Consider the following 27,940-nt stretch of genomic DNA (forward strand, 5'->3'; position numbering starts at 1 on the left):
TTATTTATTGACAAATTTTGCCCATAATAACTTCCACCAATATAACTTAAAAAGAGTGGCACTTATTTCTTAAAAGGAAGAAAATAAAAATTGTACTTTACAAATAAGAAGGTCCCTCTCCTTATTAAATTAGAAAATCTCTATGCCATTGTGAAAATATGGTCCACAGAGATAAACATTTAACATATCAGGCTTGTTGGACTGAGAAGAAGATCAGTACACAGATGAACTAGTAGTCTTAATACAACTCATATCTGCTGGAGGAGCAAATAAGAGGTAGCTCCTTGAATCCACACCAGAGGCTGCTATTGTACACAGTTTTACACACTATTACCAACAGTTTTGAGAACAGTTTTTATTGGTAAATCATTTATGTGTTTGGCTACTGTAAGCATCTGCCAATGCACTCTATCCACTTTCGTTCCCCAGTGATGACGGATGTTTTCTTTTGTGATTATTCATCCTCAAGGAGAACTTCATCTTTTAATGTGACCCTTTCACAGCATCAAAGACGAGCTCATAGAAACTCGCTGTCTTGCACGAGGACACTTCAGCAGAGAGGCTGCTTACCTCTTATTGTTAAAGAAAAGGCTGTCCTCTTCACTTGTCCCTCCCAGATGAGAGCTTTTCTTTGGTGCTTCAGTAAAGTTGTTTTTTCTGTTGTCCAATTAGCACAAAAAATCTTAATGACTGCTTCTCACACAGGAACATCTTTAACCTATGTTTATATGAACAGGTCAGCCTTAAAAAAAATGCTCAAAAATGTGCAAGTAGACGGCCTCTCTGGTGCTGCACGATCATGTTTTGTCAGCCAGACTGTATCTCACCAGCTGGCTCACACCACTTCACAAAAACGGCTCTTTGGAGGCACACAATGTCACTGCACTCGTCTGGATAGCTCCTTTTTATTATGGAGGCAGCATTAGATGTCAGAAGTACAGTAAAGCTCACAATGCAATGCAGTAGCTTCTGACAGGCTGCTCCTAATTAAGATGAAGGACATGCTATAGACATCATTAAAATCTATATAAATCCAACCAATTTTATATAATGAGGGAACACGGCGGCTATACACCCTCAAAACCAGACTACAAACCTGCTGAGACGAGAAACACGACCACAAAAACCAAGCTAAAGGGAATCATCTGATGTGAGACACAGAAGTGGAGAAAAGAACAGACGTGTTTGTTACATTTGAAAGTCAAACACCTTCATAATTGCTACAGAGATATATATATATATATATATATATATATATATACATACACACACACACACACACCGACATTTTTCTAAGTGAAGACGATCTAAAAAAAAAAAAAAACACCTGTAAGCATAAATATTATGACGATTATAAACAAGGTGCTGATAATGCTTGTTTTAAATTTTGTTAATTAGAAAAATCGAACTCATATTAACATACCTGAAAATCCACATTTCACAGTATTTATTACCCACAACAAGTTAAAATCAAATATACTGCATGGATACATATAAATTAAGCTTATTCTCCTCAGTCTCAGATCATAGAGACAAGCAAACACAGGCTACTGACAGACATTTATACTGAGCTGAGCTGAACAACACACTTTAGCTAAGCCATTTATTTAGAGAACTCATTAATGGATCTGATACTGGGAGACAATAACTCTCTTGTGTATTATTGCTGGGTAGTCTGTGTTTGTTTTCAACAAGTCTGAAAATAAATTCTGCACAATGTCACATTCATTAGGCATCAACATGAACACTGAAGCTTTCTCTGCTTGTTCTTCATGATCGAGGATCAAGTCACTGTTTTGACATTTTCCTGCTGAAGTTAACTAATTTTTTTTTTTTTTTTTTTTACATACACCATTTTTCCAGAGTACTGATGTTTAAAATTTGTTGTTGTTAATTATTGTGAATATATTTCCTACCCCACTGGATATTTTTGAAAATGTTCCTGCATGCCATTAAAAGAAAAAGTTTGACACTGTGGGAAATACATTTTGCATTCTTAGAGATAGTTCGAGGAGAAGATCTGTACCACTATCATGTCTGTACCTTACATAACAGCCAGCAGCTGGTTAGCTTATCTTAGCATGGAGACTGGAAGCACTGCCTCTGGCCACGAAATAGTACGGCACATAATCCCCCTTAACACCACAACTTGCCATTTTTAAAAATCAGAGTTTTATACAAATTACATGAACAGGATTTAAAATGTTAACAACACCTTTTACCACCAAATTTAGCACATGTACAGGATAGGCTGGTTCTCTGGCCTGGCCGAAAATGTGACAGTAGTTATTTCACATACTTCACGGACGGTATTTTCTGGCGGACTGTCATTGCATCGCACCATCAAAGGGGCTGAAATAACCATGACCAATCGGGTGCTGTATTTCTATCAATGCCTATAGAAGCTGATCAGAGCTGGAGCCAATAAATACCCATGACTACTGTGAAGTCATTTTAACCTGGAGTGAATGCCGATTGTACCCTTTCCCATTAAAGAAAAAAGCCAGATGTTTGCAGGTGTTAGTGGAATTTTTGTGCAGTGGGAAAAGGAAGTACATGAGCTTTAGAAGTGCACACAAATGGATTTTGTTACCTCTGGACAGAGCCACACTATGCCCCCTGCCTCCACTCTTTATGCTAAGCTAAGCTAACCAGCAGCTGATGAGCTTCAAATTTAACAGACAGGTATGAGAATGATATCAGTCTTCTCATCTAAATCTCTGCAAGAAAGAAACTGAACCCTTCTCCCAAAATGATTTCTTTAATAGACTAATAATCAAACCATAGGTCTTAATATTAATTTGTACTGATTGAGACAACAGGCAGACAGAGCAATTAATACACAGGATATCATACTGAACTATTTCTAAGGCCATCGGGTTTCACTGAGAACAAGTTCTTAAATAACAAACAATAAGTGGTTGTTCCTCTAGCCAAATATAAACATAACTTTTACGAGCATATCTGTTTTATATCATGATAACAAAAAGGAAACCTTATACTTATGTTGAAATATGGTGACAACTCGCTCTTGAGGCTAAAAGCACAGCATCTGCAAACAGTCCAGTTCTCACCATCCACTCAACATAAACAAGGTCTGACTCCAATGATGTCATCCCCTCCTGGCCTGAGAATGAATGGGAAATTGTGGCGCTAAACCAGCTACATTCATTTGCCTGACAAACTAACTTCCGTGTTTCATTCTGAATGTGAAAGTTAGAGCACTACAGCAGTCTAATCACAGGAGCGGCTGTTGTGTTTGGTTTAGCTGGTGCGTGAGGGCACATAAAGAAGGCTTGTGTGTGGAAGAGAGATGGAGAGCATGTGAGGAGGTGGTGTCCAACAAAGGAACAGAGAGATTAGGGCAACTGGGCACAGACTTACAGTAGAAGCTTTTGATTAACGCAATCACAAAAAAAAAAGGTTTTTGGTTTCTCCGGAGAAAGCCATTAAGGCTATCAAAAAAAAAATTTCAAAGAGCATAAATTAAAATTTCAGAATTTCATATGTCTAATTATCAGAAAGATTTATAATCACAGAGGAACACATTGACACTAAATTTGTGAACATCAAAGTCAAACTTCAAACTTAAGATTTGCTCGAGAGTTAAATAAATAAAACATTACAGAGGAAAAATGAGTTCTCAAACAAACTCACCTTTGTTTATTATGAAATGAATGTTGAAGCATAAAAGCAGTTTTATTGTCTTAGCGCAGCCTAATTAAAACAAATGACACATACAATGGATCACAGGGAGTTTGTTATTCAAAACATATGCAGTCGTTTGAGCTGAATTTAAAAAAGGCTTCCTTTATCAATTACTCTGCACGTGGCCCCAACTAGAGTAAGCCAAATTACAATTATAAATCAAGTCCAATTTATGCTTTACTGTAACACCTACTGCAGAGTTTGTCAGCTCAGCTGGAGGAAATGATTAATGTCTGAAAGGTCTCAGATTAAAAAATGATATGACGTGGTGTAAAATACAAGCAATTTCATATTTCAGAACACTGTGTCCTCCCTTTCCACTTGCATTTATATCTCACATTATGGCAGAGTGATGGCAGCAATAATTTGATTAAGTACATCATTTGTCAGGACTGTTGTCCTGAGCGCAGCGAACACCTCAATCAGGATTTCCAACAGAAAGGCAAACTGTACACTCTATTATCATAATAAGTCAATAAAGCACAAGAGAAGCCCTCCAACACAACATAATCAATTCAGCTCCATGAGTACTCATCTCTCATCCCCCTGCCAACAACTAACACTAATGAAATGTGACAAATAATTTGAGCCTGTTTGAAAAGTACCAACAAACTATTATTTCCAAATCTGTACAAAGAAACAAAGTAGTGAAGATTCAAACATTTGCAGCCTGTTTTCAGTCAACTGTTAGTGAATATCCTAATTACCCTCTTCAGTACATCTACTAAAAAATGTCCGCACAGTTCTGCCAAGAGAATTCTCCCACATGCAGGACACAAGCTCACATCAACAGCAGAGCCAGCATGTTGCTCACTCTGTACTGCCAAGTGTTAACACACAAAAAAGGTCTCAAAGTCCTGACTGTGCTCTGTTAAAAAGAGCAATACAGGAGCTTCACAAGCCACGCATGCATACTGTACAGTATAAAGTCACCCTGCAGCTCAAACACACACACACACAGACACAGCTCCATGGTACATTTGCTTGCCTACCTGTAGCCCACGTCTCCTCAGAATGCTGGACTCGTCCATGGTACAGAGCCCTGACTTATCATGCCTGCCTACCGGCGCATAGCCATGCTGCACTGCCTAGCTCCAGCCTCCTGCTCTCTCCCTCCCTCCCTCCGGCTAAATCTGATCTTAGCAGCTGCTAAACACTTCCATCAGAACTTATCTGATTGGAAGGAGGCGGTCAGCTGACACCTCCTCTTGTTCCTCTCCCCTGTAACTTCAGGAGTAAAGGAGAGAGATGAAGCAAGAGAGGGAGGAAGAGAAGGAGTGAGAGAGGGGGAGAAACACAGAGAAGATAGGCAGTTCTAATTTAGCGTAGCAACGAGTGGAGGGGGGTGTGAGTGGGTGGGGTACCGGGGACAAGTGGGAGCCCCAAGACTCATTTCTCTGAGCAGCCACGCTTTTTGGGCACCCTAGGTGACCATGAAAATGAGAGGATATCCTTCCAAGCATTGTTCTGCTCCAACCTCAACAATGAATCTGGCATCCTGTCTGCAGCAGGCAGGCTAACCGACCTCACTGGTCTTATTGCAGTCAATGAGTCGCATGAAGCTGACAAAATACACACCTGAAGGTTAGATCACTAAAGGAAATATGATGACTGAGCCTTCAGCCAACATCAAATGTAGAGGAGAAGGGGGGAGAAAGAGTGCATTATATGGAGGAGGAGGAAAATAATAGCCAGGCATGCTGTTTAAGTAAAAAATGTTAGTGCCCGGGACCTTTCAACCTGCTGTGAAAATGTCACACAAACTGCTGTGGGCCAATTTGTACATAGGAAATGCTTCCCTCATTCCAAGCAGCCCAATACTGAGTCATTATCATGCTGAAATCAACCGCACTTCCCTGCACAGCCTGTTCTGTATACAACTGCATATCCTGTGTCAATTTCCAACAATTTCACGCGCTGCTTCTGTCTCCTACAGCTCTGCACGGAGATGAGTTTTTCCAGGCAGTCAGCGAGTGACCACAGATCTTCACACTCACTAACTCAGTGTCCCCACACCCTCCTGAATTATTAGGATTTAGAAAAATAAGTTGTTTCTGATGCCATGCTGACAATTTCTATCCTGCAATTTTGCATTCTCTTTCAGTCTGTGTTTTTCTTTGCTGCCCCCACCCCCCCCCCCCCTTTGCTTTCTCTTTTTTCACCCTCTCTCACTCATTTCCATTCACTGTGGAACTGCTCTGTGAATATTAAGTGGGCCCCTTCCATTCTCCTCATCTCCAGCCAAGCTCAAATGATTTCTCTTAGAGAGTATGGGCTTGGAATGACAGCTACCCACTACTATGGGCTGGTGGAGGAGGTGCACAGGAGCATCAGACAGGTGACCACTACATCAACTCTTCTCATTTTGAAACCTGTACAACAGAAAGCCGATGGAGTGTTGCGGTGGCTGGGGTGACAGTCATTTGTGCGGCTGTGCCGATAAGAAAGCCCAGAGTAGACGGCTCAGGTCTGCGCTCCGGTAATCAGGCTGTTTTTTGAATAAACCCCTTAAAACCCTCAGAGGACAAGGATTACAGCAGTCAACTTTTTCAGCATGAACAATGCCCTCCAGATTACCTGAGGGAATTAAAGAATCCTGTAATGTTCAACAGACAGGTCTCGAGTCATTGCTCAGTCTGTAGCTGCTTAAAGGAACAATTAAGAAACTTCCAAACTGGACTAACAATGAAGATGAGAAGCCGCAGGAACACAGGGGAGGGGTCATTTGTCTTATTCAGCAGAGATACTCTTCAATTCTCCACTGTGTATAGTGTAATGTTACAAGCACAATATCGGCATATGTAAGGCCAATATCTGAGTGCAATTAATCCTTAATTAATCCTTCATCAATCAACAGAAAATTAATTGCCAACAATTTCAGCCATTACATAATATTGTAACTCATTTATCACAAGTCTGCAGCCATTCTAGCAACACTTTGAGGCTGTATTTACATACACAACTGTGACAATGCAAGTAATATGCTTATGGTATACATATTATGTTATATATTATTATATATTATTATTGTTATTATAGCATTTCTCATGTTCCCCATACTAGTTTAGCATGTTAGCCTGCCAATATTTGATAATTAGCACACAAAACAGAGTCTAGCTGGGGCTGATGGGAATGTTTATCAGGTATTGGGCACACTAAAATTATGAACAGATGATGCCATGACATGTCAGGTCACCATGTATATCTGTACCAAATTTCATGCCTATCTATTAAAAGGATATTGAGATATGAACAGTTGGAACATCACTAAAGCTGTTGGGAGTCACCATCTTGGTACCATGTTGATGATGATGTCTGATGTCTGTACATAAACTGCATGGTAATCCATTCAATAGTTGCTGAGACAATTTAATCTGGACCAAAATGGTGAACCAACTGGTGTTGTGACACTGCTGTCCATAGAGCTAAGTCGCTAGCATGACAAAAATTAGCATATTAATAAAAAAACCACCATTGTTCTAAATGTAATGTCTTTGGATTTTGCATTATTGGTTTGTCAAAGAATATAATTTGAAAATTATAATCAGTGTCAATAGCAATAATCATTTAGATAGTACTTTGCTTTGTAAAAGAAAAAAAATGAATCGTAATAAAAAATAGTCGATAAATACTGGACAAGTTTTTAGGAAACAAACAAAATAACAAACACACAAAGTAAAGCTGCTATGAGTGGGGTTTCAGGGCAGCTCTGAAGGCAGGCAGTTTGTGCCAGTGGCCTTGGAGCACAGCCAAAGAATAGCCTTTGGGAAAAGTCCAGGGGTTGTCTGTGAGTCATTTCCTCCTGGCAGGTGGGCAGCTGAGGTTGTTTCCTCTGCCTTTGGAGAAAAAAGGGAGAGCTGGCACTGAAAGCATGCAGCGAGTGCTGATTGAGTGACCCACAGCCTCTGCTCTGCCTGAGCTTATCAGACCAAGAGGCGACCTGCAGATGTAAGGCAGGCAGAGGAGGGACATGGGCCTGTGAAGAGAGCGCTGAGGACAGAAATAATCAATTCCTTCCATACAAAGCAGTGCAAAGAATCCATCTGACCAAAGCCGAAGGAGTGAGAATATCCAGCCACGATAAAACCCTGTAGAGCCAACCTCCCAACGGACGAGGCAAGTCTTTAACCTTGACAACAAGCGCAAAGATAGTAACATCCAGGACCAACAGCTGCAATAAATCACTCTAAATTCCTCTCTGGTTTTGTGAATAAATTGAAATAGCCATGCAAATGTTAGCATTCATAAAATGAAAATGATGTCAGCTTAAGTCCACTTGGAAAATCCAGCAGGCTTTCTTCTCAATTCATTTTCCTCAGTTTCAAAGGAACACAAAGTCATGCTGCATAACACCAGCACATCTGAATCTTAGAACAGAGAAAATTGTATCTCAAACAGAGCGGATGACAGGGGTTCAATGTCTCAACTGCAACTACTTTATCTGAAGTGACAGTTTCATTTACATCACACATGGTATGTTTACAGTAAGATACCGCATGGTTTGTAATGCTGGGATGTATTTCCAAAGCTATTTTGTGGAACATAACGAAGCAAGAGGAGAACAAAAAAACTGAGATGAAAGCACCCAGTGAACGTGATACTAAATGTTTTATTGCTTATTGTTACACTAAATACAGACACACAATCCCTTGTAACTAAATAATATTCCCTGCAGGGACAGTGTTCTCCATTTGGTTATAAATTCAGTTGGAGGGTTGATTCAGCTTTAATCTTTTGTATCTCTAGTTTATAGGTTTGCATGTCAGAGTGTGTGTGTGTTTTAGATGACCTTTTAAAAGGGGAGACAAGTAAGATTAATATGTTTTTTAAATTGTAAACCTTGCAAAGATTTACGGATTAAGTAACTAAAATATGTGTATACACAATGTTGCAATATATATATATATATATATATATATATATATATATATATATATATATATATATATATATACACAGTACAGGCCAAAAGTTTGGAAACACCTTCTCATTCAATGCGTTTTCTTTATTTTCATGACTATTATTATTTTATTTTTATTATTATTATTATTATTATTATTATTATTATTATTATTTTCATGACTATTTACATTGTAGATTCTCACTGAAGGCATCAAAACTATGAATGAACACATGTGGAGTTATGTACTTAACAAAAAAGGTGAAATAACTGAAAACATGTTTTATATTCTAGTTTCTTCAAAATAGCCACCCTTTGCTCTGATTACTGCTTTGCACACTCTTGGCATTCTCTCCATGAGCTTCAAGAGGTAGTCACCTGAAATGGTTTTCCAACAGTCTTGAAGGAGTTCCCAGAGGTGTTTAGCACTTGTTGGCCCCTTTGCCTTCACTCTGCGGTCCAGCTCACCCCAAACCATCTCGATTGGGTTCAGGTCCGGTGACTGTGAAGGCCAGGTCATCTGCCGCAGCACTCCATCACTCTCCTTCTTGGTCAAATAGCCCTTACACAGCCTGGAGGTGTGTTTGGGGTCATTGTCCTGTTGAAAAATAAATGATCGTCCAACTAAACGCAAACCGGATGGGATGGCATGTCGCTGCAGGATGCTGTGGTAGCCATGCTGGTTCAGTGTGCCTTCAATTTTGAATAAATCCCCAACAGTGTCACCAGCAAAACATCCCCACACCATCACACCTCCTCCTCCATGCTTCACAGTGGGAACCAGGCATGTGGAATCCATCCGTTCACCTTTTCTGCGTCTCACAAAGACACGGCGGTTGGAACCAAAGATCTCAAATTTGGACTCATCAGACCAAAGCACAGATTTCCACTGGTCTAATGTCCATTCCTTGTGTTTCTTGGCCCAAACAAATCTCTTCTGCTTGTTGCCTCTCCTTAGCAGTGGTTTCCTAGCAGCTATTTGACCATGAAGGCCTGATTCGCGCAGTCTCCTCTTAACAGTTGTTCTAGAGATGGGTCTGCTGCTAGAACTCTGTGTGGCATTCATCTGGTCTCTGATCTGAGCTGCTGTTAACTTGCGATTTCTGAGGCTGGTGACTCGGATGAACTTATCCTCAGAAGCAGAGGTGACTCTTGGTCTTCTTCCACTAATTAACCCTGATAAGGCACACCTGTGAAGTGGAAACCATTTCAGGGGCCTACCTCTTGAAGCTCATGGAGAGAATGCCAAGAGTGTGCAAAGCAGTAATCAGAGCAAAGGGTGGCTATTTTGAAGAAACTAGAATATAAAACATGTTTTCAGTTATTTCACCTTTTTTTGTTAAGTACATAACTCCACATGTGTTCATTCATAGTTTTGATGCCTTCAGTGAGAATCTACAATGTAAATAGTCATGAAAATAAAGAAAACGCATTGAATGAGAAGGTGTGTCCAAACTTTTGGCCTGTACTGTATATTTATATATATATATATATATATATATATATATATTTACACATACATATACACACACACACACACACACACACACACACACACACACACACACACACACAAATTTTGAGTCAAATTTAATCTACACAATGCTGAATATATACAGCCATACAGGGACCACAGACAAACATATCTATAAGGTGCATTTGAGGAACTTCGTTTTTCCATCAGAGGTGTGATGATAATAAAAAAACAAGGCAGGTTGTTCACTGTTGACTGAAAAATCTAAGGTATTTATAAAAAAAAATTATGGTTTTCTGACATCAAAACACCTTATGTTTGTACACATAAACAGCAGGTTCTTTCTTTTGCAACAACAAGCTGCTCAGAAAACAATGATATCAGTGAAGGACATCACTGACTACCATTATGAGGGAGAATGGGAGTCCACAAAGGCACAACATCAGGATTATGACAGTCTTATCTCCATATCACACCACAAGTGAAGTATCGATTTTCTGCCAAAGAGCATCACAGTCAAGTGAGATGTGCCACGCTTGTCAAAGAGCCATGCACACCCAGGGGCATGATGGGAGAGCATAAAGCAGGGAAAAAATGCATAAAGCAATAACAGGAGTCCTGTGAGGCAAAAGGAGCAAAGCCTGCAGTCTTAAAACCGCTATATAACTACAAAACAATATCAAGAGGTGTACATTCTAAAACTGATAATATTGGTTTGAAAACATATAAATACTTAAATATGTCACAGAAATATAAAATAAAGTCGAGCTGAATCAATCAAGCAATTAAACGATTAAATTAATAAGTCATGAAACTCGATAGTTACATCCTGTAAAAATAATAAAAATAATGGACGTAGCTACTGTGATCACCTATTGGTTCGTGGACTCCTGTTTTGGAGCCTTGACCTCCTTCCTTCAGCTGTCGCCATCTAATGTTTTTGAGCCAGAAGTGACCATACATAGACCAAAGACTGACCCTGTGGAAGAGCAAGGGTTGGATCTGACTGAAAAGCTGAGGATACTATTGGCAGACAGCCTGTCACTCAAAACAGCCATGCCCTTAATTATGCGTAACTTTGAGCCTAAAGAAAATGCATACGAGTGTGTTACAGTTGGTACTTTGGTACAGTTGTCATGAACACATAATTTTACTACAGAGACTAAAACCTTTTATTGTACCAGGCTGTAAACATGTTTATTTCTGCTGTAAAGTTGGGCATTTTAACATGGGGGTCCGTGGGGAATGACTCGCTTCTGGAGCCAGCCTCAAGTGGCTGCCATTTTTGGCACTTTGTTTTGACTTTATTTTTCAGCCCAAGAGGTTGCTGCTTGACCTTAACAAACTCTACAGACCTGACAAACTTGCACAGTTTTGGTTGCTGGCAGACACTCTGTGCTGCAATAAAATGGTTAATCAGCAGTGCCGTGCACTGTAGAGCTGATGCCCTGCTGGTTCTGACGGCCTGAATAGAATATAATGTCTATAGCCTTACTGTTGTGTACAGCCTTATAGACTGAGCTGAGTAGTGATGCGTGGGTCGACCTGTAACCTGCGGGACCCGCAAATGGACCTACGGGTCGGGCAGCAGTGATCGTCTGTCAAATCGGTCTGTAAATGATATTTTGACATTATTATTATAATCTATTACTGTCATGGCATCCAAAAGTACTGATGCATTGAGCAGGTGACAGTCCGCGGTCGTTTTCAAAACACACTTGTGTCACGCATTCCAAAAGAAACTTGTTGAAACTTTAAACAATAATTTATTGTACAAAACGGGGGAAACAAACATTGACAAAAACGGTTCCATAATTCATATTAACTTCAAAAGGTAACGAAAAAACAGCTACAAGTTAGAGGGAATAGTGATAAAGTGGCAAAACTTGGCACTGATCCACAGCCTCAGACGGATGCGCTCAAGCGTGCTGTGCGCACAAGCTCAGTTGGTAGGCTATACTATATTTTCACATTTTTAACAATGCAATTTAAAAGTTCTGATTTTTATTGATAACCTAATATCAAATACCAAATTTTCATAACGAATACCTACCCATAGAAACGAATATTCGAATATCCGAATATTTGGGCACAGCCCTAGTATTAATACTCGTACTTAAACAGAGTATAAATTAGCTTTTACAGTGAATTAAGTATTTCTGGGATTAGGACTTTTAATTGGACAAAATAAGACATTCAGTGACATCAACCTGGACTTCAGGATATTGTTGAGTAATTTTTCACCATCCCCTCATGCTTTATAAAATTAACAGATTAGTCAATAATGAAAATAATCATTAGTTGCAACATAAAAAAAATCATCAGCCCACAACAAAGCAGCAGTGAGGCCATCTATCTGCAGTCGTGTTCACGGTCAATGAGGCTCATGCAGCTATTCTCATTCTGAGTTTGGATGAACAGTAATTTACTGCCAACAGCTTGGAGAAACAGCACCTTCTATGCAGAGATTTTAACAACAAACACCCTTTGGCATCTTTACCAACTCTGGAGAGATGTGAAGCAATATAAAGGAAAATATGATGTTACATTATGAAAAACAAAATGTTGAATTAAGTTCTACATTTTCCAGAGGGACCGTGCAATTTATCTTTTAAACAATATTGTCACTTTTCTTGTATTGCTAGTAAAATATAAACAGTAATACACCCTGAATATGAACCATCCAGATTTCAAACTGTCCATTTCAAACTGAATGAACAGTAACCAAATCCAACAGCCAATTAAATCTCTTCAGACATGAATATATCTGCCAAATCTGGCGGTGGTTAGAATTGACACCATTGCTCATGCCCAGCACACTAGAAGCAGCATGACAGAGTGCATGCTGGCAGCCCTCCATTCATTCATTGTCACTGAGGCCAGAGACTGGTGTGCTTCCCAGTCATATAAGCATCATTATGACAAATATGCCACTCTGCCTGTATTACTGATAGGCATCATCTTGCTAGCTATAAATACACTGAAGATACTATTTGAACCTAATTTATAGTGTTCAATATTGCCTCCAAAACAAAGACAAGAGGGACTCTAATAGTTGAAGAGCGCACTAATTGAGAGTTAATAAACAAAAAAGGGAAACAATAAAAAGCACCTTCATTCAGAGGCTAGATACTAAGGCATTTATCTCTTTGCTTCTCTCCCAAGGTCAACCAATTCACCATGTTTTCTAAGCATGTTCTGTAGGCAGGATAATACAGTGGCTGTAGATGAACCCCTGAGGCGTCAAAGCAGCCGACTCCAAAAGATACCGTAGAGATGTAGCAACACATCAGCCATTCAGCTTGTGTCTACACAAGACGATATCTGAGCAGCGGTCACCAGCATCTAATTTTCTTGCGGTGCCAACCACAGAGTCACTAGGGGCACGCAAACAGCATTGAGAATAAGAATAAGGATAAGAAAACATTTGAGCTGCATATTACAGAGGATACTTGATTATATACTGTATACACTGAAATGACTGCAGGGACGAGTGTGGGAAGATTATAAAGTACAAAAAAAAAAAGGTCTAGAATAAAAATACTCATTGAATTGGCAATCATGAGTTTCACCAGAGGAAACTTATTCAACGGGAAAAAACTGTGGCAGATAGATGCCTGGACTCATCCTCACAAGAGCTGAAGGCGATGTGTTTCAGTGTGCAATCTCTTACAGTAAGGACATGCAATGAATTTTCATTCTTGCAGTGGATGCACTAAATGCTAATCTGTCTCATTTTTGGCTTTTTTTTTTTTTTTTTTTGAACATGAAAACTCAGTTTTGGAGATGGAGGGGTACAGCATGGCACATAGTAGAGGGGGTATGCAATGCACCCCAATGCCCTTCCTGAGCAAAAAGCCCAATTTCAACCATCTATCTGTGGTCCCATTTCCTGAAAGACGTCTGATGAAAAAATTGTGTCTCCTGGGTCCCCATGACCTTACAGCCTAATGTGAGAGGCGAGTGCAGAGTCCCCTCCATTAACGTCTGACTGATTCAAAGCTCAGGGTGCACTGAGTGCACTTATATCAAATACTCCTTATATCCAATATGAAACGTCTTAGTGGATGCATGCAAATCTGCCTTGGCAGATAGATTTATGTAATGTTTGTCTTGTTTAATTTTTCCTGGGTAGGTGGAGGAACTGCATGTGGCCAGAAACCCTCCACCTCCCCTGCTGAAGGGTCCTGGAGCAATATACGCAATCCCTACCAGCTCATGGAGTACTGCTGTGTAGCTGATCTCTTGTTTTAACCTTTCTGTATTGGTTAGCAAGTAAAATAATGCCTGCAGTAAGGCATCTGTAGAGCATTATTATAAAAACACAAATATCTGAAAATACTGGCAAAGCTGAAGATGATAAAAAGTAATTCAGGTTATCAAGCTGTAAAGCTTAAAGTGAATCAACACTTTGACTGAAGGACTCATCCACTGGAGGACAATTATGTTACAGGAAATCATGTGTTCATACCCTCTGCAGGGCACAATAGCCAAAGGTATTCATTTGTCTTTCAAAGCACAAGGATACATGTTTTAGTTCTAGACACTTAAAATGCACTAGCGCCCCCCAGTGTCCAGAATCAGTTCAGCTATTTTGTACCTGTATCACATACTGTATTAATGGTATTATGTTATTAGTGTAAACAGGTTCACCATGATGTCACGAGCCATGTAAGAAATACTAAGAACTCTTACAGATCAGGTTACAGTGCCTTTTTCTGGGTCAGATCACTCAGATTATTAATGGTGTAGGTGTCAGTTACAGAAATTACATACTGTCACAGCAACACACCCACAAACAAGCACAGATACACACATTTATGCGTACACACACAGACACACACAGACACACACACACAGACACACAGACACACACACACACACACACACACACACACACAAACGCCTTTTATTACATTAACCTTTTCTCTAACTGATAGCGTGCACACACTGGGGATGACTCATAGCTTAACAGCATTGGATTAGCCTCCGATTTTGATTGTATCTCACTCCTGAGACAACAAGATCACAATATACCAAGTCAGAGTATCTGTCAGGGTCATCTGAGAGAACAAAGCAGGATCAAGCTGAAGGTCACCTCTGTCTTCATGACATCATTCAGTTTAAACCTCATCAAAATGTGCTTGTATTTTTCTTTTGTTTGACTTGTCACTTTTGCATTTTTAAGCATCTAGACATGAAATGCATGCATTCTTGTAACTTAAATAGGCATGACATGACACAATACATAGTTGTCTTTCTGAATGTATATAATCCTTGATATATCCTTGATAAATATGAACACTGATGTTGCCTGACTTATTTTGTTTTGTATCCATAAAAATAGAAGCATTTCTAAACTATATAAATCTGCAACATTGACAGAGTTATTACAACTATACTAATACACTTCTGTGTATAAGCATCGACAAGATCATCTTGGTGATGTCATATACTCATCTGAAAATGTTGAAACATAAAGTATGTGTTCACAGAATGTATTTGGTCACAAGGTGTTATGTTAGGTCATCTAATTAACTATAAGCATTAAGAGCTCATTTAAGACAAAACCAAACATATACAATACTGTGAGTATTGTCTTGTTGCAAAATTGTGCTTTAATGTCACTGATGAAGTCACAATTCACAGTGTCTTACTCAACATCTAATTTATCTTTTTCACTACGATGGGCCATTCCTTTTTTGTTTCAAAATTTGAATTATTATTTTGAAGACTCTTCTGCATACAGCCTCTGGAAAAACTGTTCATGGAGTTTGTCTTTAGGCCCAGACATTTGTAACAACGCTTTGTTTTTCATTGTTTTATAAATGTTTTTTCACTTTGTATTTCACATGTGAAGACTTGAAGGGATAGTTCGACATTTTGGCAAATTTGCCTATTGCAAAGTAGGTACATTACCTTTAATTATCCATGCCAGTTGTTCTGAGATCGGTGGGGCAGAGCTGCCTGATGCTCGGAGCACAAAATGGAGGTGAACGGTACAGCCCCCTCTCTCCCTCAAAACTAATCAATACACCATCAAATGACTCCAAAACGCTCTTGTGGACAACTTGTAGATTACACATTCACCACGCTATGAAATAATAATGTGATATTACCAGACAGAGTTGTTTTGAAGCCAAATGCACAGCTGGAACTACATTCCAGACATACAGTACTTGCTGGGTGGAGTGATTTCAAACAGCGTATGTTTACTGCAGTTACTCCCATCATCAAAACAAGTTTGTTGAGAATAAGCCAGAATATACAGAGGAAGAGTTACAGGTTTTGGAAGAAGAGAGAGCAAGACGTGCCGAGCAACCAGGGGCTGAGGGGAGACCCAGAGCCAGCATGGACTGGTGGTGTAAATATGGGGTTTACTGGCCACTTTATTAGGTACACCTGTGCAATCTAATACAATCCAATACAACAGCTCTGCCACACATTATACATTTACAAAGCTTTTACATTTTCAGTTTTTGTTGACATTGTCAGAAAGGTGATTATTCTACTTTATTATTGAGGTCGTAGTGGGTGGTGTTGGTGTACTGGAGTGCAATATATTGAAAAGTGTTCCTAATATTTTGTCCTCCTCAATTAGACAAATTTAGAAGGCCACCCCAGTACACCACCACCATTCACTATGACCTCAATAATTAACAAAGTAGAATCACCACTTTCTAGACGGTCAACAATAACTGTAAATTTATAAGCTTCGGGGAAAAAATCATGGTATAGTCGTTCTACTGGATTGCATTAGATTACACAGGTGTACCTAACAAAGTGGCTAGTGACTGAATGTTACATACATATGTTGATGGTTGGATGGGACAAGAGTATGCCTCAAAATAATCACCGGAACATGAGGAGAACAAGTCTCTTCACTTTATGCTCTGGGCAAGCACTTATCCATAACATAACCACAACAACATTTGCATTTTAGCCTTATTTACCATGCTTGGGTTGTAGGCTAATGTTACTCAACATGGAGGTAACGTTACAGCAGAGAGATTGCTGAGCAAAATACACAACAATCACTTACCACGTCTGCCCGTTTTGTGATGCCAACAGATGGTATGGCAGTATCTTTCAAGAAAAGCGTTTGAACCATTCCTGAGCTTCTGCGCTCCATTCTTTCACTGTAGTCCTCCGGTAAAAAACGGTTGGAGCAAACGAACATTTTCCAGACCATTTCCACAGGCCTGTGGGGGTCGATGTCCAGCACAAAAGCCATTGTTTCATCCTGTCCGTATTTTTGGTTGGTACTACGTGAAACGTCACTCTGCTCCATGTCTTCGGCTTGTTATCGCAACCTTTTACAATACATGTGTAAACCATTTACAACAACACTCTGTAAACTTTTCTCAAACTTTCTGGTGCGTCCAGCTGACGATACCGCAAATGCAAGGCTGCAAGCAATAACTACAGCACTGTCTCAGGTGCGCATTGTGTCACTCTTTTCAGTGGTTTACTCAAGAAAGTAGTTCCGAGTATTTGCTTCATGTGTCGTAATGTTACTTAATTAGGGGCCGGGCAGTCTAAGCTGCCAGGACCCTATTGTTTTGCTGCATGTTCTTCTTCTTCTCCTTCTTCCAAGGAAATCCTACTTCCCATGCACGAAAAATCACCAAACTTTGCACAAAGGTCCAGTCACACGCCAGATTGCCTCAGCTGCAAAAACAGGCCAATAGTCCTGATGGTGGCGCTACAGCAAGCCTCTAAAGTTCAGAATTTTGAAAATTCACAACAAATCAACCATATGTGCTACAGATTTGCAACTTTCACCGAAATGTAGCCCCAATACTGAAGAAACTTTTGTACATTTAAACCTATTGCAAATTATGAAGTCCATTTTTTTTTTCAAAAACTGTAAAACTTATTAAACCTATTTCCTCCCACAATTTTTGCTCAACTGACACCAAACTTGCTACAAAGCATCTTTAGACTGTCCTACACAAACGATCCACACAGATTTTTGATTTATCAAAAATTGAGTCTACATTGCATCAAAATGTTTGACTGTAAACGGTATTGTAAACATATACTTGCAAATTCTTGCTAAATACATTTTCAATGTTCATTAAAAAAAATGACAAAATTTTGGAGTCATGGTAGATGATGTTTGGAAAATATCAGAATTTTATCTCAAAAACTGAATTTTTTTTTACAGCATTTTGAATTTTGCTCTAATGTGAACAATTGGAGTCAATGCAAAAATGGCAATTTTAAACATCAGTTTTTCACTTATGGAGCCAATAAATCATTGTTAAAAACAAATTACCAACATCTCCATGCTGTCTAGATGCAATTTGTGTATTTTTGGATTTTTTGTCTTAATAACTGAATTTTTGACAGCCGTCTGAAATCTGCCTTTACACACTAACAGCTGCTGTCTTGCACACAGGTGACTGGCTTAGTCAATTTGTGAAGCTACATGTGACATTTCTGTTTGCCAATTAGCTCAGTGAGATAGAGGATGGTTCTTGGTGATGAAGATTGTGAGTTCAAGCCTCAGCTTGTGCAACATTTCCATATGAGAAATCTACCCAAACTTTTCATAAAGGTCCAGTCTCATGCCAGATGTCCTCAACTGGAAACACAAGATAATAGTCATGATGGTGGCACTACAGCAAGCCTCTAAATTTCAAAACTTTGAAAATTCATAACAAATCAACCATATGTGCTACAGCTTTGGAACTTTCACTTTGAAATTTGCTTTTCCATGGCAGGGATGGCTACTGTCTGGCACCCTGATGCTTGGCTTAGTCAATTTGTGAAGCCACACATGAACTGTCACTTGCCAATTAGCTCAGTGAGATAGAAGACTTAGCCTCAGCTAAGGCAGAACGGAAATTATAATGTGAAAGTCCTATGTTCAGGCATCATGCTATGCGGATTAGAGACTACTAAGGTTAAAATAATTATGATCCAGGCAGTTTTGCAGAGAGACAAATACTCTTTATCAACACTTTTCCCTGTTATCCCTTGTCTCTTTTCCCTGTTTATGTGGCTTAGCTATCAGTCAATATGCAGAGTCTATCCAATAGCTACTTTTACATTTTAAAAAATGTTTTCATCTTTGTCACCATGGATAATGTTTAGCTTTAAGCTAGATCAGGCCAGTTTGTTCATAATTGCTAGCAGTTAATGTTATTCTTACTTTCTTGCTCTTGAGTTTTTTCTTTCCTTTGTATATTATGAGTCTGATCACTTCAGCCACTCGTCCACAATTTGAAGGGCATGCCATAATTATATGATGTAACTTCTGTGTTGTGATATGCTTTGTTTTAGTGTGTGTGTTGCTCAGAATTGCCTAATTTTGCCTAAAATTGCCTGGCCCCGACCATTGCTGCGCAGCAGCTATAATTATACATTATTATTTCATAGCGTGGTGAATGTGCAAGCCATGTATTGTCCACAAGAGCGTTTTGGAGTCATTTGATGGTGTATTTGATTAGTTTGAGGGAGAGAGGGGGCTGTACCGTTCACCTCCATTTCAGCAGGCAGCTCTGCCCCACTGATCTCAGAACAGCAGGCACTGAAGGCCAAAACACACCGGTAGCGTCATTGACGCGAGTCAAGTGCTGCCCCCAACACACACAAAAAGCGTCGCACTGCGTGGCGTCAACCGGATTTCTATTGCACACTCCAGTCCGCTAGGCTGGGAAGTACAAAATAGTGCTTTTTCAAGGGCAGTGACGCTGGAAAAATAGGACAATAGCGTAAAGTGCCGCGACGTGGCACGTCGAGCCGCCACTGGTGTGGGTTTGTAAATAGAAAATAATGGGGGCGGCTGTTTTGACACGCGTTGTACGCTGCCGGTGTGTTTTGGCCTTGACAATTAAAGGTAATGTATCTACTCATATGACTATAGGGATTACGGCAATAGGCAAATTTGCCAAAATGTCGAACTATCCCTTTAAGAATAGAAATGAACATTGTTAGGTCTTTAATTATATTAGTGCCCGTTGCCTCTATTCCTTTATCAATTTGCTCAAGCAATGCTATTGCAGTGATCCATTCACTTTATTGTCCAAAAAAATACAACATTTAGGTCAATGGAGTTCTGTACAAACCATTTTTGCAGTACTTTACATTTTGTCTCTGTAAAGGACTGTGTATGTTACATTGGATTTAAGCAGGGATTAGTTAGTAGGAATAGAATAAGAAAAGAATATGTATGTGTATATATGTACATGGGTGTTGTCATAAGTATTATTGCACTATGTTTGAATTCTGTTTTAAAAGTTTCAGGACTATCACACACATCTTAACCTCTGGCCATCTATCTCAGAAACATGTTAAAGATTATCCTCTTGGAAAATATGTTTCAATACTCCAAAGTATGGAGTATTGAATATTATTTATTCAGACATTTTGATTATAAGCAAAAATTGCCTATTACCAAATATAACTGGTTCAGTGAAATGCACAGAGTGTAGCTTTTGTCATCGCCAAAGTAGTACTCACCAGGCTTGAGGTGAGGGAGGGGTCCGACTTTCCGAGGTTCAGGGAACACATACGGACCAGGTTAGAGATCTCAGATGACGGCTGCAATGCTGCCTGTGCCTGCTGGGGGTTGGTGGGTAGCAGAAGGTACTTTCCTGCACAGCAACAGGACAAGGTTCAGTTACATCTCGGATAGTTTAATTTGAATAACTTTTTTAGGTAGAAGTAGAAGTGAAATGACTCAGTATTTCACAAAAAAGCGAACAAAAAATGAATGATGAATTGAATAATGAACATGAATGTGTGTAGCATAACTTTATTTTTTCTTCCTTTCTATGTCATTAATCGTCTCACTGACCCTCTGATTCATCTAGTGACCTTTCTGAGGGGTCCGATCTCTAACTTGGGAACCACCGAACTAAAATACCCAACTGTCTATACAGTAGTTAAAACTAGCTCTACCTCCAGAAGCTACAACAGTAAAATGCTGCTTACACATTGATTCATCAGTATTAAAAATCAAATAATGTGATACACAATAATCAGTCAGACTGGCCATTTCTATTCATGATGCTAACTTTTACTTTTGATACTTGGATGGGATACTCAATTTTCCAACAACTCTGTATCATAACAATGTGAGTAGTATATCTAAATGAACTGTGGAACACGTCTCTTCATCTTACCAGCACTCAGATCTCCCTGCTGCCTCTCTCTTTCTCTCTCTGATCAGAATGTAAAACTAGGTAGTGCTGATTACTGTATTGCCTTTTTCTTACCTAAAATGTCTTCAGAAACATATTCTAGTGCACTGTTTGACTGTATTACAAGAATTTATGAACAGGAAGTGGACGCCATACTATTTCCTATATTGAAAAAAAGCATTTGTGTTTTTCTATTGCACAGACAGCCCCATTTCATGAAAAGACCATCCTTCCAGCAGTGAAACATTTCTTCAATTACATTTAGCTAATAATACTTCTGTACATGTGTAGGATTTTGAATGCAGGGCTTTAAAAACTATTGTCACAAGGAATACAGTGTCACATTCCACCACCCCCAACCTATAGCAAGACAGAATAAACAGAGACAGTACAGGTCAAATGACACTACAGTAACATAAGTTAATCCAAGCTGTCTGCTCTTGTTAAGAGTGTAAAGCTGAAGCCCCTGACCCTGTACAGCCATGCAGGATGTCAAAGGGTTAAATAGGCCACAGGGGGGGAAAGCCCATTATGAGATCACTGACAATCCCAACATTACATAATCAAAGCACCAGCACACTCCAAAGTCTGCTGATGGCAAGTAAATGGATCTGCCTGCAAGTGTTTTTCTGTGTAAGAATATTCTTTGTAAAACTGGACTAAATTCTCCACTCTCAGCCCCCAGGGCGGCAGCTAGATGGCACTAAGTGCTGCTTTCATCTGCTCTCTTCAATCCTGAAACCTCAGTACACCAAAGCAAGGCTAACATTAAAACACAACATCAGCAACCTCAGCTGAATCAGATCTTATTGCACTGCTGGCACTCCATAGATTGTAAAACCATTTATAGAAGTGTTGTCATCCTGTATCCTCATGTGTATACTTCCATTTCCTGTTCATGTAAACACTGCAGGAGACAGAGAAGAGGATTAACAATCTTGGCACAGTGAAGGAAAGGAAGATAAGTAGACTGTGCTCAGAACATAAAGGTAATCGCTCAAGTTCACATGGCTTAAAGCCACACATCATCAGGTGTGTTACGCTTTTTTAAACTGGAGAAGGCAAGTTTATAAATTCAGTATCAAAAAGCAAAAGTTGAATTGAAAATGACTAATTTCAAACATTATTGCTGTTTTACTGCAAGTGCATTGTTTACAGAAATAATTACATTGTGAAGAGTAATGTAAAATGTATGATTGTAAGACAGACTGTTAATAAACAACCACCTATTTTGAATTTTGTACAATTTTAAAAAACATAAATGATACTAAAAAGGGACACTCAGTGTTTAAGCATATTCTAGTTTGAATCTAAATAGTTTATCGATGATTCATCATCATTCATTAATTTTATTTGGGGTCATTTAACACTGTGTCGCTATTTTGACAAAAAAAGTATGGTTTCAAAATGTCCAATAGATGGTTGTTTATATATGTATATGTATATATATATTCAGCCTTTTTTTTTTTGTGCGGCTGGCTACGTCTTGGTTCGATAGAAGAATGTGTTCCTTCAGTGCGTGGCTCTAGCCTGAAAATCCAACTGAATTTCCATTTTGTTTCACCTCATTCATCAGTTGTTTTCTTGTTTCTCATTTAGTTACCTTTAAACTGTCTATGAACCAATTTACACCCACCTGTACAGCTTAGTTCCAGACTTGTCTGACAAACCAAATGACAATTCAGCAATTCAAATGTGTCAGACTCAGTTTTGTAATTGCTATACAGTTCTAAAAATGCATTACGAAACACAGTTTAGGGACACTCCAGTGGAAACATCCTCCTTGGTTGGAGTCCGGCAGGAGACCCTTCTTGCATTTCAGTCCCTGTCTCTTTCACCCCTCATTTCCTGTTATCTCTCCAATGTTGGCTTTCAACTAAAGGCATGATATGCCTCCAAAAACACTTGCAAATAAATAAACAGCTACAGCTGCAGAAGTTTACACTGCCCCTGATCATTTTAGCCATAAGTCTTGTCTTCTTCCTCACTGCCATGCAAATGACAGTCATTCCTAGAATTTTCTGAAAACTTGTGAAAAATCTCAGTTAATACTATGGCTCAGTTCTGTATCTCACATGTACTGTGCTACAGCTTTGTTCATGGTCACACTGTGATCACTGTAGTAAAATCCAGAGAACTGAAGGGGAACCAAACAGGATAAGGAGGGAAAACTGTGGTCCTTCCTTCCTTCCTTACCGGCAAAAGCTTTCCTCACTAGAACCCATCACATCCCGGCATAAAGGAAATCTCTCTTCAGGCACCAGTCAACACTTTTAGAAAGGGGAGTATTCAGGAGAAATGGGTAGAGGGCCTACGCTTTTTATTTTACATTCAACACAGGTATGTGGAAGGTCAGACCACTCTGTTCCAAACCTTGTGCAGATGCCCCTGTTTCAAGCACACTTCTCCTGCATGAATCATAACGTGAGACTTTTGATTTGTTTGTTTATTTTTTCACATCATCATTCAGAGAGGTGAGACAGGTGTGCTTGAAACAGGGGCATCTGCACAAGGTTTGGCAGTGAGTGATAAACCAACTAATCCAAAGTCTCTACACACACTGTCACTGTTGTACTGGGTTTCAATCATTTGGGACATTTTATATAAAAGCATCTCAGCCAAGGCCATCTATGGTCACTCATCCTGCGAAACTCACCAAAGGGCTTTCCAGGCATCTTAAGCGAAACTCATTGTTGTAAACCAATAAAACTTTATTTAGTCATGTTATCATCCCCTCACAGACGAAGACTAAATCCCCTTTCCTTTAAAATACAAGTCTACTTTTTAAAAATGTATTATCAGTGGACATAATTAGTTTTATTACATTGTAAAGATTCAATTGTATTAGTTAGTCTAATAATGTTATTTTCCGGGGGGGTGGGGGGTGGGGGGGCTTCAGTTTCCTGCTACATAATACACCATCCAGAGGCACACTTAGGCTGAAACATATATTTGTCTGTCTGTTTAAAGCTCCAGTAGGCAACACTGTTTTGGTAAAATTGAGTAAAAATTTTATAATATCCTCTAAGCATAATGGAAATCAAGTGGTCTGAGACAAACAATAGGTTTCTGCACCTCACCATGGCTCTGTGTTCAGCCTCTAAAGAATCAGTATCGTGCTGATGTGCATCAACCAATCAAAGGTCAGCTCAGACCACTGCGTTCCTATTGGCTGTTCTACTGCATATGTGTGTTCCCGTGCCGCCGGCAGAAGGGGAGAGCAAGCGGCAATGGCGAACAGTGCACCAGGTAAAATAGCTATTCCAGCATTGGCTACGACTGCCTACATGGCTAAACAACCCAAAAAAAAGGAAGACAGAACTCGATTCCCCGGAGCCCCGGAGGGAGGGGAAGGGTGAGGTGGGGCCAGGCCCGGCCGGAGGGCGTGAGGGTCGGCCGTGGGAGCGGAGCCGAGGGCTCTCCGCGGAGAGGGAGAGCCGAGCCTCGGGAGTACGTGCGGGCCCGCGAGGGAGGGATGGGGAGGGCTGCTGCGTGGAGAGGCAGAGCTGAGCCTCGGGGGTATATGTGCGGGGCCGCGAGGGAGGGATGGGGAGGGCTGCTGCGCGGTGAGGGAGAGCCAAGGCTCCCAGAGAGGAAGAAATAGAACCAAGTAGGATAAAATACTCGCGTGCTCGTCTGGTAGGAGGGGTTCAGGGCGGAGACGAACGAAACTTAACTCAGATGAGATTCAAAAATCAACCATTTTCAGGCTTTCTACCTACTGTAGCTTCAACTTTCAATTTTAAGTTTGATCTTATGATAATAAATTATGATTTTAACATTAAAGTACATCCATTCCTTTATGTGCCCTCAGGCACTGTGCTAGCTACAAGCAAAAACTATCTATACTGTTAAAACAACTTAAATTATGTTAAAATCAACACTAGAAAGAAAACCCAATCCCACTCATCTTATTTTTTAACAGCACAATAAAGTCAGTGGAAGTTGACATGCTTCAGGTTAATGTTTGTTTATCCTTTTGTTTTAATGTAGAGCGATTAGTAAAGGGTAATGCATTCATTCAAAGCTGCACAAGATGAAAACACAATCTTTTATTGACTGTGAAAAGGTCAACATTTTATTCAGTGAGGCAAAAGTCCTCCACATATACCTCATGGGGAAAAACAAGCTGTTTAAAGCCCTAAAACAGACAATCAGCCCACGGTCTTCCAATTTTCTAAATGGAAATGAACAAGGCTGCAATCACAATAGAGGAGCTGTAATTGTCCAGAGAGGAATTTATCTATTCTCATGTGAGTCAGACACTCCACAACCAATGGCAGATTGGAACCAACTGTTTTTGTATGAGCAATGCTCTTCTCTTTCCTGATTTGTCTAACTGTCAGAGATCCCTTGGATATAACTGAATATAAATTGGATGTGCTGTATGTTCTTGAGTCCTTGAGAATTCAAATAGAAACTCAACCTAGAAAAAGTAAATCTCTTCAGGTAGTTTGTATTCTCGAAGTCCACACTGCAGGATTTGCTACTGACCTACTAACTTTAATCACAAATCCTCACACAATGAATTGTACTATTGCGAGGGGACAGCTCTCTGCTGACTTTACACATTCCTCATCACAGGAACACAGTCCGCTTCATGATGGGAGCACACACAAAAAGCAGTCATTGTGACAGTATAACAACTAGAAAAGCAAATGAAACGTAATTCATGTGTCCAACCTATGATTCAGATCCCCTCTAAAATTAATGGGATCCTTCTTGCCCCATGCTACACCCTTCCAAGGGTTTCATGAAGACTGGGCCAGCGCTTCTCCTGTAATCATGCTGACAAACACACAAACCAAACTCAACCGAAAACATTACCTCAAAACCAAATGGATGTTTTTAACCACACAGTCCATACTTTAGCCAACAGCAAATAGCTGAGAAGAGGAAGTTGCTGAGTAAAATACCTGCAACTATTTGGACTGTGCAGTTTTTTTCTTTGAAAGTCCCTGAAAACATGGTTTCTAATTTGTTGCTGTTGTGATTTGATGTGGTTCTCCTGTTAGTTGCTGCTATTACCGTGTCTTGATAGGTCAAAAGAAGTTTTAATCTCAATTTGACTTCCTAGTTAAATATAGTATATATATATAAATATATAATTAATAGCATTTTTCACAAACATCAAATATTCATGGCAAACTAAGCAACAGTCAAAGCTCATTAATCTCTAACTATCATTTATTCACACAAAACTACAACAACGCTATAACTTATATGCTCAAACCCTACAGCTGTCATCTCAGTTTGATTCAAATACTGCTAAATCCTGATTAATGGTCTTAAGTATATGACATCACTTTTTTCCAACTGTGTCCTCTTCCCTTCTAACCAGCAAGAGGAGCACTGACAAAACAGCATGGGAGGATGAAAAATCTCTCATGTGAAATGATTAATACTGTTCCAACTTTGGCAGGAAAGTGTGTGTTCCTGTAGTACTCCATCATTCATAAAGAAATGCTGATTGAGACAATATGTTTTGAGGGCCTTTAAATTTGTAGCAAATGTTGGATGGAAAGATATGATCTTGAAATGACGCTTTGCAGGTCTGGAGGATGTCCAGTTTGATGACAGTTGGGTCACATCTCTTCTGTTTGCAGATGATGATGTAATCCTAATGGCTTCATCAAATTTATCTGTGATGCACTTTTGAATTATGTCCTGCCAAGTGTGACGCTGTCATTGTTTCTTTCTTCTCAGAGCCAGGTTTAAGTGACAGATGGCGAGTGTTTATCACTACTTGCTGCAACTGAAAACAGTCAAATGTTTGAAGTGGAGTTTTTGCTTCCAAGCACGTCCTTAGGGAGCTATTTTCTCCACAAAAAATAGGAAACGCTGAAAACTGTTCACAGCAGGGTCTGTGGCTTATCCTGATTATCCTGAGTTACCAAGGCAGCTCTGGAAAGACATTTTTCAAGTCATTTTTCACTGCTTTGAACTCCACAATTGAAATTCCACTCATTTTGTTCTGGGATGGTGGCACAAGTCTGTGATATCAAAACCACAGCAAATAAACAAATAAAACTATCTCCATGGCTGGATATCACTAAAGCTCAGAGGTAAACATGTTTTTCATTTGGATGAAATTACTCTTTGGACCCATTAAGGGGTATTAATTGCGCATTAAGGAGCTTCCATGTATCCAAAAATGATAGATGGTCGTTGGTTTGTGGCCATTAATATGATGAGGAAAACCAACCGTTTTTCCACCGTAAACAACAGGCTAACATATACTGTCCTCCCAAGTGGAGCAAAAAACTAAATGTAAACTGTGGCTGTTTATGACCATTTATATTGAAACTCTTATTCCATACATTTACTTTGCCTAGGCCAAGAACACAAGGATCAGTGAAAAAGGCTGTTAATATAGAAGCAACTTTTTAAACCTCATAGTAAAACATACAAATAATGTGGTGTTGCATCTGGTGCTTATAATCCATCAATCTGGTAGCCGAAAGCAGCACAAATACTTGTCAGAACCTAAAATGGAAAGACTATACATGGAATTATTACCTGTGAGACCACCCCCGAGGCTCCGTCTCCGAATGTGTTTTCCATCCTCACTGAGGTGTCGCTTAAATTTGAGGGCAGGATTTAATCCATGACTCAACTCTGGGTTACTGGACTTCCTGAGGTACGCTGAGGGAGGGTAAAGGATGTTGTCCAACTAGAGGAAAAGATAGAAAATGATCAGTACAT

At 39.6% G+C, this 27,940-nt stretch overlaps 1 protein-coding gene across 7 annotated transcripts in view; it reads right to left on the minus strand.

Annotated features, from left to right (window-relative positions):
- The window catches only part of mast4 (microtubule associated serine/threonine kinase family member 4), a 132,915-nt gene that overhangs the window by 78,929 nt on the left and 26,046 nt on the right, over positions 1-27,940 (minus strand). For 6 of the 7 annotated variants that reach the window (XM_049603477.1, XM_049603476.1, XM_049603475.1 and 3 more), the window contains exons 2-3: positions 27,755-27,908; positions 20,553-20,686 (exon numbers count right to left, since the gene is read on the minus strand). In XM_049603477.1, the coding sequence (XP_049459434.1) occupies positions 20,553-20,686; positions 27,755-27,908 (288 nt within the window). Of the gene's footprint in view, positions 1-4,700; positions 4,810-20,552; positions 20,687-27,754; positions 27,909-27,940 lie in introns of those variants that run through there. The other variant, XM_049603480.1, reaches the window with a different exon arrangement.

The sequence above is a fragment of the Epinephelus fuscoguttatus genome, linkage group LG18 (genome assembly GCF_011397635.1).
Source record: "Epinephelus fuscoguttatus linkage group LG18, E.fuscoguttatus.final_Chr_v1".
Taxonomy (NCBI): Eukaryota; Metazoa; Chordata; class Actinopteri; order Perciformes; family Serranidae; genus Epinephelus; species Epinephelus fuscoguttatus.